Below are 17,263 nucleotides of genomic sequence, written 5' to 3'. Positions count from 1 at the left end.
AGAGTTTATTTTATTCATTACCTTTCGGGACATGATATCAGAACTAAGACTGGGACTGTACTAGGGTTCTTTCCACATGCAATTAGGACATTTAGGCAAGAACATCTGAAAGGTGAATTTAGATACGTTAAACAAGCATTCGGAAGACTGAAGTAGCTTGAAGGTATTTCGTTACAGTTGAAAAACCATAGATATAATGAAAGCCAATGGAACAAAGAAAACTGAATATATAACAGTCACCAAATCCAATGGAATGACCATCCTTAATAATTATTTTTTCATGTTTGTACATTGCCACAGCATCGGTGAGAAAAGTGATATGTTAAGCAAGAAAATTATTTTCTTTTAATTAGCGTAATGTATCAAATTCTGTACAGTGGCTGTCTGAAGACATATATTGGTAAACCTGGACGTGGAATCTGGACAAGAAGAATTACGAGGCACAAAGTAGACTTGAAATACAACCGAACATCGAATGCCATGGTTACCACGTAGATCTACATTCACACTTACCAAGATGAGAGGACGCATCAGAAATATAACAGGGTTTAAATAAAAGGATGAGAAAAACAATGGCGGCAGCGCGAATGTGTATTAATAAGCCAACCAAAAATAGAGGTTTGCTCTTCTGGGTGACCCAAGCAATATCTTTCAGAAACGGATTGAGACACGGGGATAGGCTGACAATGGCTAGGACATGATAGGGGTGAGGTACTGGTACGATGGCCACCGGGATGATCCAAATATAGAAGCACATGTTAGTTCGAGACTTCTGCACCATCTCTTTAGAAGGGCTATGCCCATAACTTTAGATTAAAAACTTGTCTTGAATTCTTTCCTTCTACCTGTAAGTATGGACTACTCAACTATACAGTACATACATAATATATATATATTACGCATACATGTACATCTGTATGCACATAAGTATATATATATATTATATATGTATAATATGTATACACATAAAATTTGCCACAGTGTTTGGTAGATCATGTAATTACAGCCACATTCCCAATTCCGGTGACTGTTTTGTGTTCTTCCTATGTGTCATCTGATTGGTTACATACTGTCATTATTCCAAATGTGTCTGATAATTGTTAAAATTTTAAAACAAAAATAAACCAATTACGTACCGTGGCCCCTTTCATTGTATGAAAATAAACACAAGACTGCCTACGAACTTTGGAATCCATCTGTCCTCCAAAACATGTCAATGAAAACCTATTTTCCAAGAGGCAACCCACGCCTTGCCCGGACTCGCAGTTTATCAATTATGACCTTAATGGTAAGATATCAAAATCGAGTTTGAATTAGGAATTGACGTCTTTCTTTTTTTTTTCTTTTTTCTTTTTTTTTACCCCAAAGGGTGCTGTGAATGATAGAATACACTTGGGCTATCCTAACGCATCATTACAGGTCATCCCAAATATTTTGGCTGATCTAAATCCATATTCTGAAACCACACCACAACCCTAAGGTCGTAGCAGGTGTGAAGAATACGGGCCATAACTTGTAGGCCTGTAATTAAACCTACACCACCAGAACGGAACCAATACTAAGCCCTCGGATCTAGTGAAGCTACCAGAAATCAATTAGCAAATCGTCGCACCGAATTACGAGAGATCAGCTCATACAACATCCCCAGGATAATCCCAATTGGACATATTACAGGGGTCCCGAGTTACATCTATGTCGACCAAGGACAGAACTCAAACCACATTATGTTCCCGAGTTACGTCCATTCTGACAGAAGACGACCAAAACTACACCACATCCAAGATACGCCCATATCGATGCAACGACACTGCGTCCTCGACTTACGTCGGTGCCGAACGAAGGGAGCCCACCCCTTCCTCGGCGTTACGTCTCGTGGTCTAAGTAGTAGTGCCGCAGGTAAGGGCTTCTACATTACCTGCACACCGCTACTGCACCGCATCCAAGATACGCCCATATCGATGCAACGACACTGCGTCCTCAACTTACGCCGGTGCCGAACGAGGGGAGCCCACCCCTTCCTCGGCGTTACGTCTCGTGGTCTAAGTAGTAGTGCCGCAGGTAAGGGCTTCTACATTACCTGCACACCGCTGCTTAAATCGCTGGGCTTCTGTCTACTGTGGGCTTCTGTCTACTTTGGGCGTCTGTCTACTCTGGGCGTCTGTCTACTCTGGGCGTCTGTCTACCCTGGGCGTCTGTCTACCCTGGGCGTCTGTCTACCCTGGGCGTCTGTCTACCCTGTCAACAGCGGTTCTTCGCCCATCTGTGTAACCTCGACTATGTTCTCGCAGGTATTCATCCCCTGAAGTAAGTTTTATTTTCGTTGTAAAATCATTGAGACGAGTTCATGCTGTTTAAGAGTCTTGAATGTATGTTTTGTTTCTTAAGCCTAGTGGGGTTGTTATAATAACAATGTCTCTCTTGAGGTGTTGACAACTGATAATTTTTGTGTTCATATTTCTGACTACTGGATAAAGATATTATATATATATATACAGATATCTCTCTCTCTCTCTCTCTCTCTCTCTCTCTATATATATATATATATATATATATAGAGAGAGAGAGAGAGAGAGAGAATGAATATAGAAATTATCCAGGTATGAAAACCTAGTGTTCATTATTAAGACATAATCAATACAATTTCTCTAAGTATATATTTAATGTTTGTAATTATTCATTTACAGAGAGAGGGAAATGCACACGTACAAACATACATACATTCATACACACACACATACATATATACATACAGGCATACATATAATGAACATACATACATGTAATGCACACATACATACATATAATGTACATACATACATGCATACATGTAATGCACATACATACATGGATACATACATACGTACATACACACACACATAAATAAATACACATACAAGTGGCCATATTCTGTTGTATGTTAATTGCTAGGCGATTATCTTATTAATAACTGAAAAGATTTTTAATTTCTATATAATAATTTTTGGTCATGAAATTCAGGTCGTTACGAGTTATTTCTATATCGCATTTACTCGTGGTGAATATTTCTCTTTCCCAGTTCTGTGGGCAAAATGTCTATTCTCGTGATAGTGTTTGTGTCGTGTTTCTTATGTCTGTCTTTGTTTTGTTATCTTGATCACCTGTATACAACATCACTTTGTTTCAGTTCGTCTTTCTATCAGAACACCACGTCTTTCTGAAAAAATTATATATATATATATATATTATATATAATATATATATATATATATATAATTGGCTTAATATTATTTGCAGGAACTGGAATCCAATAGCGATGAGGACACCTTAAGATTAATCATACACTATGGAAATACAATAAGCTTTCAGAAGAGGACAAACAGAAACTAAGTATCCCTGTACACAAATGCTCATGCAAGCTAAACCAAGATGGAACACTTTGTGATCATGAATATATAGGGTACACGATGCACACACACACACATACACACACACACACACAAACACACACACACACACACACACACACACACATTCACATTAGCACACACGTACACACACACATTCACATTAGCACACACACGTACACACACGTTCACAATAGCACACACACACACTAACACAAGCACACACAAGCACACACACACACACTAACACAAGCACACACAAGCACACACACACACACACACACACACACACACACACACACACACACACACACACACGTACACATACGCACATAAGAACACACACACATCATCAAATTCATAAATCTACACTTGCATAATATTTCCTTAGATCATCTTTCCTCGTCACCCGGTACCTCATTCATTCATTTACTTTTATGTTAATATACTCATTTTCATCCACTTCTGTAATCTTGTGAAGTTCACCCGGGCACTTGGGAACGCAGTCCCTCATTTGTTGATTCAGAGACTCGCTCGATCACCTTTTTCTTGCAGAAGATTCTCACGCGACCACGAGTTCATTCACCCAAAGCTTCTGTCGACCGCTTGTTGTACACTTGAGGACCACGGGGCCATCTCCTCAAGGACGACGCAGGATCCGTGACTCATCACAGTAGCTTATTTCGGTTTGGTATGGTTTTATGCATGGTGTGAATTAGTTTTTCAAATTTTTGGGTGTCTTGTAATGGCTGTGATTGTACGTGTAGCCTGGGAGCGTTTCTCGGTGCGTTCCTAGGTTCGTTACTCGGTGTGTTCCTAGGTCCGTTACTCGGTGCGTTTCGCTCTAGTTTGGCCGCGGTTAGCGCTCTCAAGCTATTAAAGCTTAATAGACAGGTTCGTACCGAAATAAGAGCCACATAATATAAAAAAAAAAAAAAAAAATTGGTAGGCCACATACTATAACGGCACCTAGCTTTAATAGTTTGGGAACGCTAACCGCGGCCAAACTGAAGCGGAACGCACAGGGGAACGCATATGGGAACGCACTGAGGAACGCGCCCAGTTCTGTGACACGCTAGACGCGAGCGATAAAAGTGAACATGTTTAACTTTGTCGCAGCGTCAAACAGACGCTGCGAATTCATGGTTTTAGTCGCAAGCGAATTAAGCCGCTTGTTCAAAGCGAATAAAAGCAGCGGCGTGTAAACGACGTTTAATATCACCAGCGAAAATTAACAGGAATATTTCAAAGGGTTTGAAGAAAATCTACAACTTGTTTTTTTTTTTTTAATCACAAATGCTATGTAAAGATGGTAGTTCATATCACTTCTGTCATTGATTTCAAGAATCGACTGAAGCGAACACCCCAACATATATGACTACAGTTTCAATTAATTGGAGAACATATAAACTTCACAACTTGGTATGGTCTTATTTCCTTACGGTATCTAATGACCAACGTTTCTGGTCAATTTATTACATTCGATAAAAGCTCACCAACTTATATTTTATTAGACTCAATATTTTCACTTTTCACAAGCTCTCGATTTTTCTTTTATTTTCAATATTACTTTAACTGTAAGATTATTTTCTTAATTCACTATATCAGCAACAGATGTGTAGGTAGCTCATTGGAATTGGTAAAGAAATGTTGCACTTCCTGTCTGTAGTTTGTGAAACAAACATTTAATAAAAAATAAATAAAATGAAATAAACTAAGAAACAGCCAATTCAATAAAATATGAACAATATGAATAAGCACATCAACAATTAAGAAAATCTCTCATAGGTAATATTTATTACAGGTAAGCAATTTCCTAAACAGTGATCGAAACGACTTGGTCTCGTATGCTGACGACATGACGTCACATCTCCTATAATATAACGGTTCGGTGAGCACAGCTCAAGGAAAGTTCTCATAGAAAAGGTAAGCGTGTCTATTTTTTCAAACTATAAGTGATAAACTGAAGGTACTAAAATCTCAATACATCAGTAAATCATTCTTTATTAATATGAAAAAGATATTAATGAAATATCTCGCACACACACACGACAAAATTTAATCTTCAAAGGTCTTTGGATTTCTTTGTTTTCAAAAATGGCCATACGAGCATAACTAGTAACTTCGCGGAAATCTTTTATTTTTGAAATTATAAATAACTACAAGAGTCCTAAATCTGTGACAAACCTAAGAATTGATATTCATAATCTTAACATTCGTTTATAGGAACAGTAATTCAAGAGCTTTTTGTTAGAGTGAGAAATTGTCTAATTCTCTAGAAATTTCAATATATAATTTTAAAATAAAGCCTACAGTCTCTCTTGATAAATGTGGACGCCATTTTTAAACAAGGGAAATCAAGAACAATAAGATCTTTTCCAATGCATACATTGCAAGATATATCACCTCATCTCAATTAGAAATAAACCGTTATCATCATTTGTATGGTTTTATAGGTCTTTCATAGAAAGTATTATAGTCTCTATGTTGTTTGAATCTCACAAATAAAAAACGCACGCACAAGACACCCACAAACATATATACTCACAAACACACACACACACATTAACACACCCAAACACAATACACACTAACACACACACTGACACACCCACAAACACATATTCTCTCTCTCTCTCTCTCTCTCTCTCTCTCTCTCTCTCTCTCTCTCTCTCTCTCTCTCTCTCTCACACACACACACACACACACACACACACACTAATACACACACACACACTAATACACACACACACACAAATACACACACACACTAATACACACACACACTAATACACACACACACACACACACTAATACACACACACACACACACACACACTAATACACACACACACACACACACACACACTAATACACACACACACACACACACTAATACACACACACACACTAATACAGACACGGTAATACGCACACACTAATACACACACACACACACACTAATACACACACACACACACTAATACACACACACACACACACACACACACACACACACGGGAGGGAAATAGCTGTGTTGGACTCGAAAGACCAAGGTGAAACCAAGGTGAAACACACACACACACACGCACGCACACACACACACACACACACACACACACACACACACACACACACACACACACACACACACACACATGGGAGGGAAATAGCTGTGTTGGACTCGAAAGACCAAGGTGAAACCAAGGTGAAACCAAGGTGAAACCAAGGTGAAACCAAGGTGAAACCAAGGTGAAACCAAGGTGAAACCAAGGTGAAACCAAGGTGAAACCAAGGTGAAACCAAGGTGAAACCAAGGTGAAACACACACACACACACACACACACACACACACACACACACACACACACACACACACACACACACACACACACAGAGAGAGAGTAATGATCGTCTCGTTTCTGGCCTTTCTGCGAGCTGTCAGGTTATCTATTTTTTTTATCTTTCATTGCTCCTGTCTTGGCTCAACACATGAAATATTCCTATCGTTCTTAGCTTTACTGACGTATATACGAGGTCCCTATATTCTACTGGAGTTGCTTATATCATTACTTTTTTATGTCTTACTTGTGTTCTTTTCTCTTCTTGGTTATTCTATGATCTGTTTCTCCTTTGTACACCTTGTTGTATCCATTACACAGAATGTTACTGTATATAATAAGCAGAACTGGGCGCGTTCCTATATGCGTTCCTCGGTGCGATCCGCTTTAGTTTGGCCGCGGATAGCGCTTCCAAACTATTAAAGCTTAAGAGACAGGTTCATACCGGAATAAAAATCCGGTAGGCCACATACTATAACACAGAAAAATTTCGTAGGCCACATCCAAAAGGTAGGCCACATACTATACCGGCACCTCTATTGCTTTAATAGTTTGGGAGCATACATATACATACATACACCAAGGCTTTTTCCCCCTTCCAAGGGAGGTAGCCAAAAAGGGAAAGGCATAAAAACACTCCCACCCATTTCATCCCTAAATACACTCCACACCCCTCCCACCCTTCCTCTCATCTGAGCACCTCCTGGATGACGGGTCATCCCTGCACCCTGCCCACCGCCCTGGGTCAGAAGCAGTGTCGCAAGACACAGTACATCCACAGCAAGGCCGCTTCATTTAATCGGCGACCCCCCCCTCTCCGTCCCCCTTTGCATATAAGGCGAGGACGGGGAGAAATCCCTTCGGGCTTCGTCAAAATTTACTCACACATACTACCCCCACCCCCCACCCATTTCTCCTCATGCAGTCACATCATCATCCATATACAACCATTCTCCACTCACCTCTGTCTTCCGTCCTCTCCCTTCCTTCCTCAACAGACATTCCCCTCTTCCCCAAAGCCCCCTTCACCCCATCCATCCACCTCATCCTAGGACGTCCCCTCATGTTCACTCCCTCCACATCTGCCTTCCATACCTCTTTTACTAGTCTTTCTTCACTCATTCTTTCCATGTGTCCAAACCATCCTAATATTCTTTCATCAACCCTATCTCCCAAATCCTTTTTCACCCCTGTTCTCCTCCTCACCTCCTCATTTCTCACTCTATCCATCCTAGTAACCCCCACCATACTTCTCAGACACCTCATCTCAAAAACATTCAAACTCCTTCTCTCTTATCATATTTTCCACGTTTCTGCCCCATACACTGCTGTGGGCACAATCACTCCTTCATACAGTCTCCTTTCGCATCCATTCCCAAATGGCTATTCCTCATTACACTCTTTAAACCACCAAGGCATTTACTCGCTTCTCTCAATCTACATTCTACCTCCACCTTCACTCCACCTTTTCCTGCTACACTTGCACCCAAGTATCTAAAACTATCCACTTCCTCCAGTCGCTCTCCCTTAATGTTCACTTCCAGTCTACTGCCACTTTCACCCCTTGTACATCTCATCACCTTACTTTTACCCACATTTATCTTTAGCTTTCTTCTATCACATACTCTCTCAAACTCTGCCACCAGCTTCCTCAATCCCTCCTCTGACCCTGCCACAAGCGCAGTGTCGTCCGCAAACAACAGCTGGCTCACCTCCCACTTTTCTCCATTTTCTTTAACCATCTCCAATCCCCGACTCACTACCCTAGCATTCACCTCTCGCACCACCCCATCCATGTATAAGTTGAACAGCCAGGGCGACATAACGCATCCTTGACGAAGTCCCACCTTTATTCAAACCACTCACTCTCTCCATTTCTAATCCTAACACATGCTCTACTACTCTCATAAAAACTCTTGACAGCTCCCAAAAGCTTTCCTCCTATCCCATAAATCTGCATAACCCCCCACAGTGCACTAACCGCAAACAAAAGTAAAGCGGAATATACCAAGGAACGCTCAAAGGAACGCATCCAGGAACGCGCCCATTTTTTATATTAAGCACAGCATAATGCTCAAGTATTATGCTTTAGTGCTATAAATGTCTTCAGGGCTTCTGCACTCGTTATGCTTACTATGTTCATTCATTAAGGACTTAGGCTTATGTGGTCATGCTATGCTCATTAATTATTTACTGACAGTTATAGTCTTGGTGTTTTTATCATTATCAATCAGCCAATCAATCAGTCATTCAATTAATCACTCATTAATTCGGAGTCCATTGCTGAACTACAAAATTTTCCGTCTTTTCCACGCGTCACAACTGCACAAACCTGTGCCACATCATTTTTACAAATTTCTCTATCTCATCTTTACAGAAACTGTCTGGTCATTTCCACGCTTCCTACTTCGAGGCGTCCAGTCTGTAACACGTTTGTCCCATCTCACGTCTCCCTACCCAGTCTAATTTCTTCCCCAATTATCACCTCCTCACTAACTTTCACTTCTGTCTGTTCTCTTTTTCAATTTACTCTCTTATTGTCTTACAGCATTATAATCAGTTTTGCCCTCTCCTTTCCTCTCTGTGCACTCAGCTTTGTCTAGATTACCCTCATCAGTTTCCAAGTATCATATCCTTAGATCATAACTGATGCGTATACATAGGGTAGAAATTGTGAATATTGAATAATATTCATAATTGTTAGCCTAAATATACACTTCAACTTCTTTAACAATCTTACTGTGATTACAATTGCTTAATTTTCAACTTTTGAATTGAACATTGTTTTGGTTATACTGTAATCTTATTCTATTCTGAATCTACAGTGATATTTTTGATCACTCAGTATATCTTACAGGTCTTTTGATTCAGAAATGAGAAAAATGTCGTCCATAAGTATCATAAATAAAACATAAAAACATTTATTAATTTTCCTCTTTGAAAATCCCTTTAAAGCCAACTCGAAATAGCTTGGGCGAAATTTTCATTTTCCTGACATATCTCTCGATCTTGATTTTTCCCTCTATTTTTATGCAGATAAACAACAGTGCTTTTTGCATAAATGTTCTGCAGACCCCTTAAAATACATTCATTTGTTCTACCATTTGAAAGTCTTTTTGTAATCTAAAATACATAAACACAAAAGTTTATTGTACTTAGTGTTCTACTCGATTAGTTGATTTCTCTTCATTCTCAGCTTTTTCATCTTTAACTAGGGCCGCTGTTCCGTATAAGCCATTTTCATCTTCTCCACTCTTGCACTCTGTTTTCGTCAATTTACTTTTCACACAGGTTTTGGACAGTGTTCCTTCACCTTCTTCTCCTCCACCTATGTATTTCCATCTTTAAAACTCGCTTGTACACAAAATCGCTTTCCCTTCTCATTACATGTCCATATCACTGGAATCTCTTCTCTGGCATTACTATACCATCTCATAGGTGTGGCTCTGGTCTCTGAAACCAGGAACCACCAATCCTCAGGCTCCTCGACTTTGCAAAGTTCAGAGGGAAAGAACTGTTCATGTTCCTGACTCCAGAATCATGGGGGGCAATATAGACTTTCGGTGCCAGAAACCCCATTGAAATCACCCAAAGCAACAATTGTGTTTAGTTGCAAGCATTGGTCAATTATAGATTCAAACTTGGCATAGAATATCTTCTCTTCAAGATTATACGCCTCAGTAGGATCATATATTGTAATAAGAGATGAATTCCAAGGTGTGCTTCAGCCTCACCAGCATCATTCGTTCATCAAATGGAGTAAATTTACAACTGCATGCTGTTGTTAGATATGTTAGATATGTTAGATATGCTGTTGTTAGATATGTTAGATATGCCTACACCTACTCCCACAAGGTTTATCCTGACTATAAGTAGGTGTAAACCTCACCACAGATTTCGCCATTGATTGGTCTTTTCACCTCTAAGAGAGCCACTTTATCCAATTCAAGCTTTCTGAGCTCCCCGATAATGTGTAGTCAGTCGTCCTGCGAGAGAGAACGAATGTTCCAGGCACCCACACGGAGAGCCAATGGAAGGTTCACAACGGGCCTAGCTCGATGTGTTTGTGCCTCATTTGCAACACCCCGGCAACCCGCACAACGGGCTTGGTGAATCTAACGGGAGTAGGCTGCAAGTCCGTCCCCTACCATAGGTGTCCAGTATAATTATCATGTACTCTTACATATGCTTATAATTCACCCTCCCATGCTTCCATCCAACACCGAGTCCAACGAGGGGAGACTAGGATTTGGGTATATATATATTAACTCAACAGTCCCAGGGGTCACAGGGGGAATATGGACCCACCACCTTGACTATAGAGGAAAACAACCGTCGACCGTGCGGTTTCGGCCCAGGCGGTAGTTGTTAGGCTCAGGGCGTGCCTGACTCAAATATTCAAGTCAAATAGCCAAACCGATTTGCCTCTCCAAGCCAAGAGGGGCCACCTGTCCTGGCTTGAGTAAAGGCGTGTTGCTAATCCCAGGGTGACAACTCATTGCAACCACGGCACTGAGATATCACTCAGCCTCCCGTCTCCAGGCCCTGCAGGGATGCCACGCACGGCAAACACGTGAGTGACCTATAACGGGGTTGGATGGCCAGTGACTCAAAGAATTCCTCCGCCCTTATGATGGTTTTCTTTTTCCTCCATCTGGGTGTCCAACACACCCTCCTCACTGGCGGGTGACCAGTGGAGGTGTCTGTTTAGTCACAGACAATTCGACTATATAGCAGGTAGTACAAGATTACCTGGTAGCAGTTGAAGGATAAAACATGTTCCTCATCAGGTCTTTGTGAATCACCCCACACATTTATCGTAGCATTCATATTTCCTCCAATATAATTTTCCTCTCTTGTGCAATATTCAGAGGTCATATCTCATCGCCGTACGTCATGATTGGACAGTTTACTAATTTGTTTATGTATCTATTTATCTATTTATTGTTTGGTTATTTATCTATATATCTAAATACTTGTTTATCTATTGATTTATTCATTTACTTATTTGTTTATACATTTATCTATGGTTTATTCATCTATTTATCTATACACTTGATTTATTAATTTACTTAATTATTTACTTATCCATTTAATTATTCATCTATTTATTTACATAACCTATTCATTCATCTATTTCTTTATCTATTTGATTATTGATCTATTTATTTATTCATTTATCTAATCTACTTATTAATTTTTTTTACTTATTTATCTATTTACTTTTTTCCACGTAACAGACTTGATGTTTTCCTTCGATTATACTAAGTTGACTGTATAATGTGATATCGATGAACTGACTCATTGTCTGCATATTGTCTATAATGAAGTATCTGCATTCATAACCTGTTTGTTTTTATTTTACATTTATTCATTTAGTAAATCATGCCGTTAGTAATTACTAAGGTCTTTTTGGTTCCTCGTCTTGTAAAGCGAGATCGCTATATCATTGCACTATGATTAAGGAACTCTTTCCTCATGTGTACATTGGGTATATGGATGAGCTTATCTACAGTGAACAAAATTTTTCAATGTATTTCAGAACATCTATTGATGTGCTATATTCCTCATGTATTTTTCTCGTTTCATACTTTTAAAGGTCGAACATTATTTCTTCACTTGTAATTTCTGGAGCATTACTAACGTCTACAGATGAGTTTCCTGACAGAATGTTGGTGTTTAAGGAGTGAAAAATTTCTACTCTTTTCACAAGTCTGTCTTTATATTTAATAAAAGCTTCAATATCTTTTAAACAAATGATCAGCATTCTCCTAAAATCTAGTCTACTGGGATTATTTTAATTGACATCCCAGTAGTTCCCTCTATATGTTCTATTTTTCCCTTTCTCTTCTCTGATCTTTGCTTTTTATTGACAATGTTGTCCAGTTTTACTCTATTTTATCTCTTCTGGATTTGATGTTTAGTTTATTTTTATTAGATCATTTGCTAGATTTTTTTCTCTAATTATTTACTTATCTTTTATACTCCCTGCTTTTACTTTCCAACGTAGATTCCTTCTTGTTACCCGCTACATTTACCAGACTTATTTTCTTCTTAACTAGTTTATATTTCAGCTCGGAGCTTGAATTTAGCTGTGTAACCTACTATTCTACATTCAATAACTATGTACCGGGTGGCTACAAGAAATGAAAGTCAAATAGTGGGAAGTACACTGTAATCTCTGATACCACTGACAACTAATGCGTGTGATAACAAAGAGAGCTGGCTCCCAAATGACGCCAAGCTGCCAATTTGGCGCGAACAGACATGCATCGCATTTGCGATATCCAATATAATTACAATATACACAATGATTACACATAATTACAATAAATAATAAAACAAACAAAACATATGACAATTTTATAAAGAGGGGGAAACATATAATTCCCCAAATAAACAACACACCAGTACAATGTGCAATAATAATGGTATGATATACAATCATACCACGCTAACACAACTACATTTGCTTCGTTTATAACAATAATATTGCTGATGCTGTTGGTCTCAAATCCTAATATGAAGTCAATTTCTTTCTTTGCTGTTCATTTTGACTTATCCTAAGTCTATTCACAAACTTCACACTTTTGAGAAGAAGTGTTGATTAATTTATTACTGAAGTTCTCTTTAGTTAATTCACATCATCTCACCTCAATTTCTTTCACATACTTTAAAATTTCCAAGGTGTAGTTTATCTGCCGTATTTTCCTTATTTACTGTTAAAGTCACTGTCTACCAGTGTGTATTTTCTCTAGCCTGTTGCCTAGTTTAATGCTTCATATGGTTTAGTTTTTTCGTCTTAGATCTGGAAAGGTGGTTAATAAACCCGAATTATTTCTAGAGTGTATCTTTTACATAGCACAGTCACAATCTAAGCTGTCCTTTCTGATGCACTCCAAAGTTTTACTACGTGACCAGCAACATATCGATTAAGTCAGTGGTTCCTAACCTTTTCTGGCTTGAGGCACCCTTGCCAAGCCTTTCAGAAGTTCCCGGCACCCTTATTAGAAAATCTAAATTCTAGTTTGTCAGTATTTTGTTGATTCAACATCAGTGTAACAAAATTTTGTCCCTGGATAATATGAAAATACTCCGGTTGGAAAGCACTGGATTAAGCGATAGTTGTATTTCACCGAATCTTTCCTCTTAAGTAGAGAAATGGCAACTGTCTCGTAGTTTCACGAGCTTGTCTTCAGTCCTTGTTTAGTCCCACGATATCTCGCCTGATATCCTCCAGTTCTCCACCAAAATCTCTAGTTTGTGGTCTCCTACGAAGGTTCTCACGCTGTGCCTATAGATCTTCATTTTGTTTAAGTTGTTTGATATCTAAGACATGGATCTGCTTGGACAGTACTTCCGTACATGCCAGTTAGCAGTGGATCCTGTGACCATAAATGCATACGAACTGATGCCTATCTCACCTTTCGTACAACACCTGATCAGTATGATTGACCCTGGCGATATTTGCATCTAATCAACGTAACTCTTGTAGTCATTAGAATCCTTAAGCCTTGCCACTAACGTAAAGGCGTCATCTCTCCGATAAGTCACTGTTATAAAAGATTCTAGAGATAGTGTCAGTGAATATTCTTTATACGATATTTACCATTTTACTTCAAGATGAGGGTAAGGGCTTCCCTGTTTCATATAAAGACTTACAGAACTACTTTCTTTCAGGGTTCTATCTCTGCTCCGGACGACTTTTGTCATACCTTTCCGGATAAAACAACTGGTACCATCGAGGGAAAGGTCATTCTCCAGTCATCTCCCTGCTTCAAGTAAGTTTTATTCTCTGGTACAATGTTGTGGATGCTGTAGATTTATACATACGAGTATGCGTCCCCACACACGGACACACAAAAACACACGGACGAGAGCGCACAAACACACACACACACACACACACACACACACACACACACACACACACACACACACACACACAGGTTTTAAAAAAGAATAATTTCATAAACATGATGGGTGAAAACACAAACTGGTTTGATATGTGGATGACGTTCTTGTTATTGATTTAGAACACAAATTGAGAAGGTTATTAGAGGTCAAACAGGGCATTCAGTTCAGAGTGGAATACGAGGCGGAAAACAGGTTGGCCTACCTTGACACGGTGATATGGAGGGAAGAATACAAGGCCGCATTCTCGATCCACAGAAAAAGTACCAACGAAGACATCTTTCAGTACTACTCTGACAAAATAATAAAATAAAGAGTAGAATAGTCATAAACATCTTCCCAAGAGCATACCGCATATGCAGTAAAGACTTTCTCGAGGACGAGATAGAGTATATTTCTAAAGTTTGCACTAAACTGCTATCCTGAAGGGGTATTAACAAAAGTAAGAAAAGACTTTAAAGATAACAAAAAGAAGCAAAAGGAACAGAGAGGAAATTACAGTTGACAACGGTAGATTTTTCTTTAACATTAAGAATTTGTTATGAAATTGAAAGTTGCCGATAAGTCTACCAAAAAGAACACCAAATGTAAGGACCGAGCCTTTATTAGTACGATTTTTTGCTTAGTAGAGCTTCATTAAATGCATGGTAGCAATGTAATCAACTACAGGTAAGTACATTACAAAACTGATGATGACATGATATATTTAATCAAGACGCCAGAAGAAGTTAGCAAGATGGTGGAGATTTTAACAATTTTTTTTTCATAAATGTTCTTAATAATAATCTTAGTGATTAATTTTGCTTAGACATATTCTTTGAGTACCAGAATAATATAAAAACACTTATACAGGTCGAAGAATGGGTTCTCCAGCTGCAACTGAAGAGTATGTGGTTCAGAACTTGGACAGGAACTTTCGACGCTTCTTAGAATTATCCCAAACTGCATTTCGAGGTCAGCATTTAGTGGACGTAGAAGCGTGTTTGACTCACCCAAGTGACACTTGGTTGAAGGGTGACCCCGTTGTAGGTCAGCCTCGACTCACTTTGGGACATCTCCTTCAGATTCTGGATGAGAGTTGGCTAGATGACACTGTGATTGACGCAGCAATGGCTACCCTAACCCGGCAGTTTCCGAATCTTCGGCCGACCAATTCGTGCCGCGTCGCTCTGTATTGGCCCCCTCTGGAGACGAGCGATACCCGGATAGTTCAGGTTGTGAACACGATGAAGCCAGAAACAGAGGTGACAAAGCCCATAAAAACAATAAATGTATCCAAAAATGAGGTAGTGAAGACAGAAATTAACAACAGTGTCACACCCGACGTGCCTGGCAAACACTGGGTCGCTATTTCAAACCTCAAGGCACCTTCTGGATCCTTCGACGTATTTGTATATGATTCTTTAGCCGGACAGTGTTCTCAGAACGTTAAGGACATCGTCTGGAACTTGAACGGTGGTCGTGGCGCTGTGAGGCGGGTTCAGGTCCAACACCAGGAAGATAGCCATAGCTGTGGACCCTTGGCTATTGCAAACTGCGTGTCCCTTGCCTTTGGTCGTGATCCTGAGGGACAGGAGTATGTAATGCAGGAGCTGAGGCCTCACCTTGCCGTATGCCTCTCTCTAGGCGTGTTCAAGCCTTTCCCTGTAATGGTTGGCCAAAAGACCAACGAGAAGATACAAGTCAACAAAAGACACAGTCGGGACATGCAAAAGCATACCAGGTCGAATGGTGAGGTTGACTGGAGCTGGCAGGTCGAATGGATCAGGGAGGAGTGGACGAGACAGCAAATAAAGAAACTTAAACCAGTGCAGTCTTCAAGAGGAACGAGTCTACAATCGGAGGAAGAAGGTCTTCTTTCCTGGTTCTTTAGACTTCGACAATCAATTGCTCGTTCATTTAAGAGACTTGAGTGAAATATAGTCTTTGAAAATTGACTAGTTAATAATAAAATCACATTATTATGAATCAGGTTAGACACTGAAATATCATGATATGATCTAAACTCAGCACGGTTTTGCATCAGATTTACTAAATCATTGAACTATAAAGGACTTCAAATTAACTATTTTGTTCTATTTTTTCTTCGTTCTAAAAAGTTTGGTCGCAAAATCTGCCGTATATACATACATACATACATACATACATACACAAACGCACACACACACACACACACACACACACACACACGTGTATACATATATATATCAATGTATGGATAGAAAAACATCATCTAAACTATGTCTTTATACTCGAATTGGAATGCATTCATTGTAAGACTGATTAAAAAATCTAAAATCAAATAGACTTTCATAAGTTTACTGCCTATTGACCAAAGAAATCGTCGTCCAGACTGTCCTGTATCAGACACACAAAATCAGAAATCTAATCAAACTCCAAATTATTATTTTTTTCTATAACAAAGGATTCTTTTGTAATGCTTTCTAAGCATACAGAAATTTATTTTACAGTCGCTTAAAGTTGACAGCACGCGAGATCTGTGTGTAATAGGTTAAGAAAGGACATGAGAATAAGTCAGTTTTGTTATAAGGCAACCCATCTATTTAAAGCAATATATATATATATATATATATATGTATATATATTATATATATATATATATAT

General features: G+C 39.1%; 1 protein-coding gene across 1 annotated transcript in view; it reads left to right on the top strand.

Annotated features, from left to right (window-relative positions):
- Positions 1 to 16,984, top strand: part of LOC143021332 (uncharacterized) — a 54,922-nt gene extending 37,938 nt beyond the window's left edge. Inside the window, exons 2-3 of the mRNA XM_076178739.1 lie at positions 14,405 to 14,505; positions 15,491 to 16,984. Coding sequence (XP_076034854.1) covers positions 14,405 to 14,505; positions 15,491 to 16,554 — 1,165 coding nt within the window. The 3' untranslated portion in view covers positions 16,555 to 16,984. The remainder of the gene's footprint in view (positions 1 to 14,404; positions 14,506 to 15,490) is intronic.
- The last annotated feature ends 279 nt before the right edge of the window (positions 16,985 to 17,263 follow it).

Source organism: Oratosquilla oratoria, chromosome 42, assembly GCF_046742065.1.
Source record: "Oratosquilla oratoria isolate Oo_2021 chromosome 42, ASM4674206v1, whole genome shotgun sequence".
Classification (NCBI taxonomy): domain Eukaryota; kingdom Metazoa; phylum Arthropoda; class Malacostraca; order Stomatopoda; family Squillidae; genus Oratosquilla; species Oratosquilla oratoria.
Note: the sequence above shows the minus strand (reverse complement) of the source record. Positions and strands in the feature narration are given on the sequence as shown.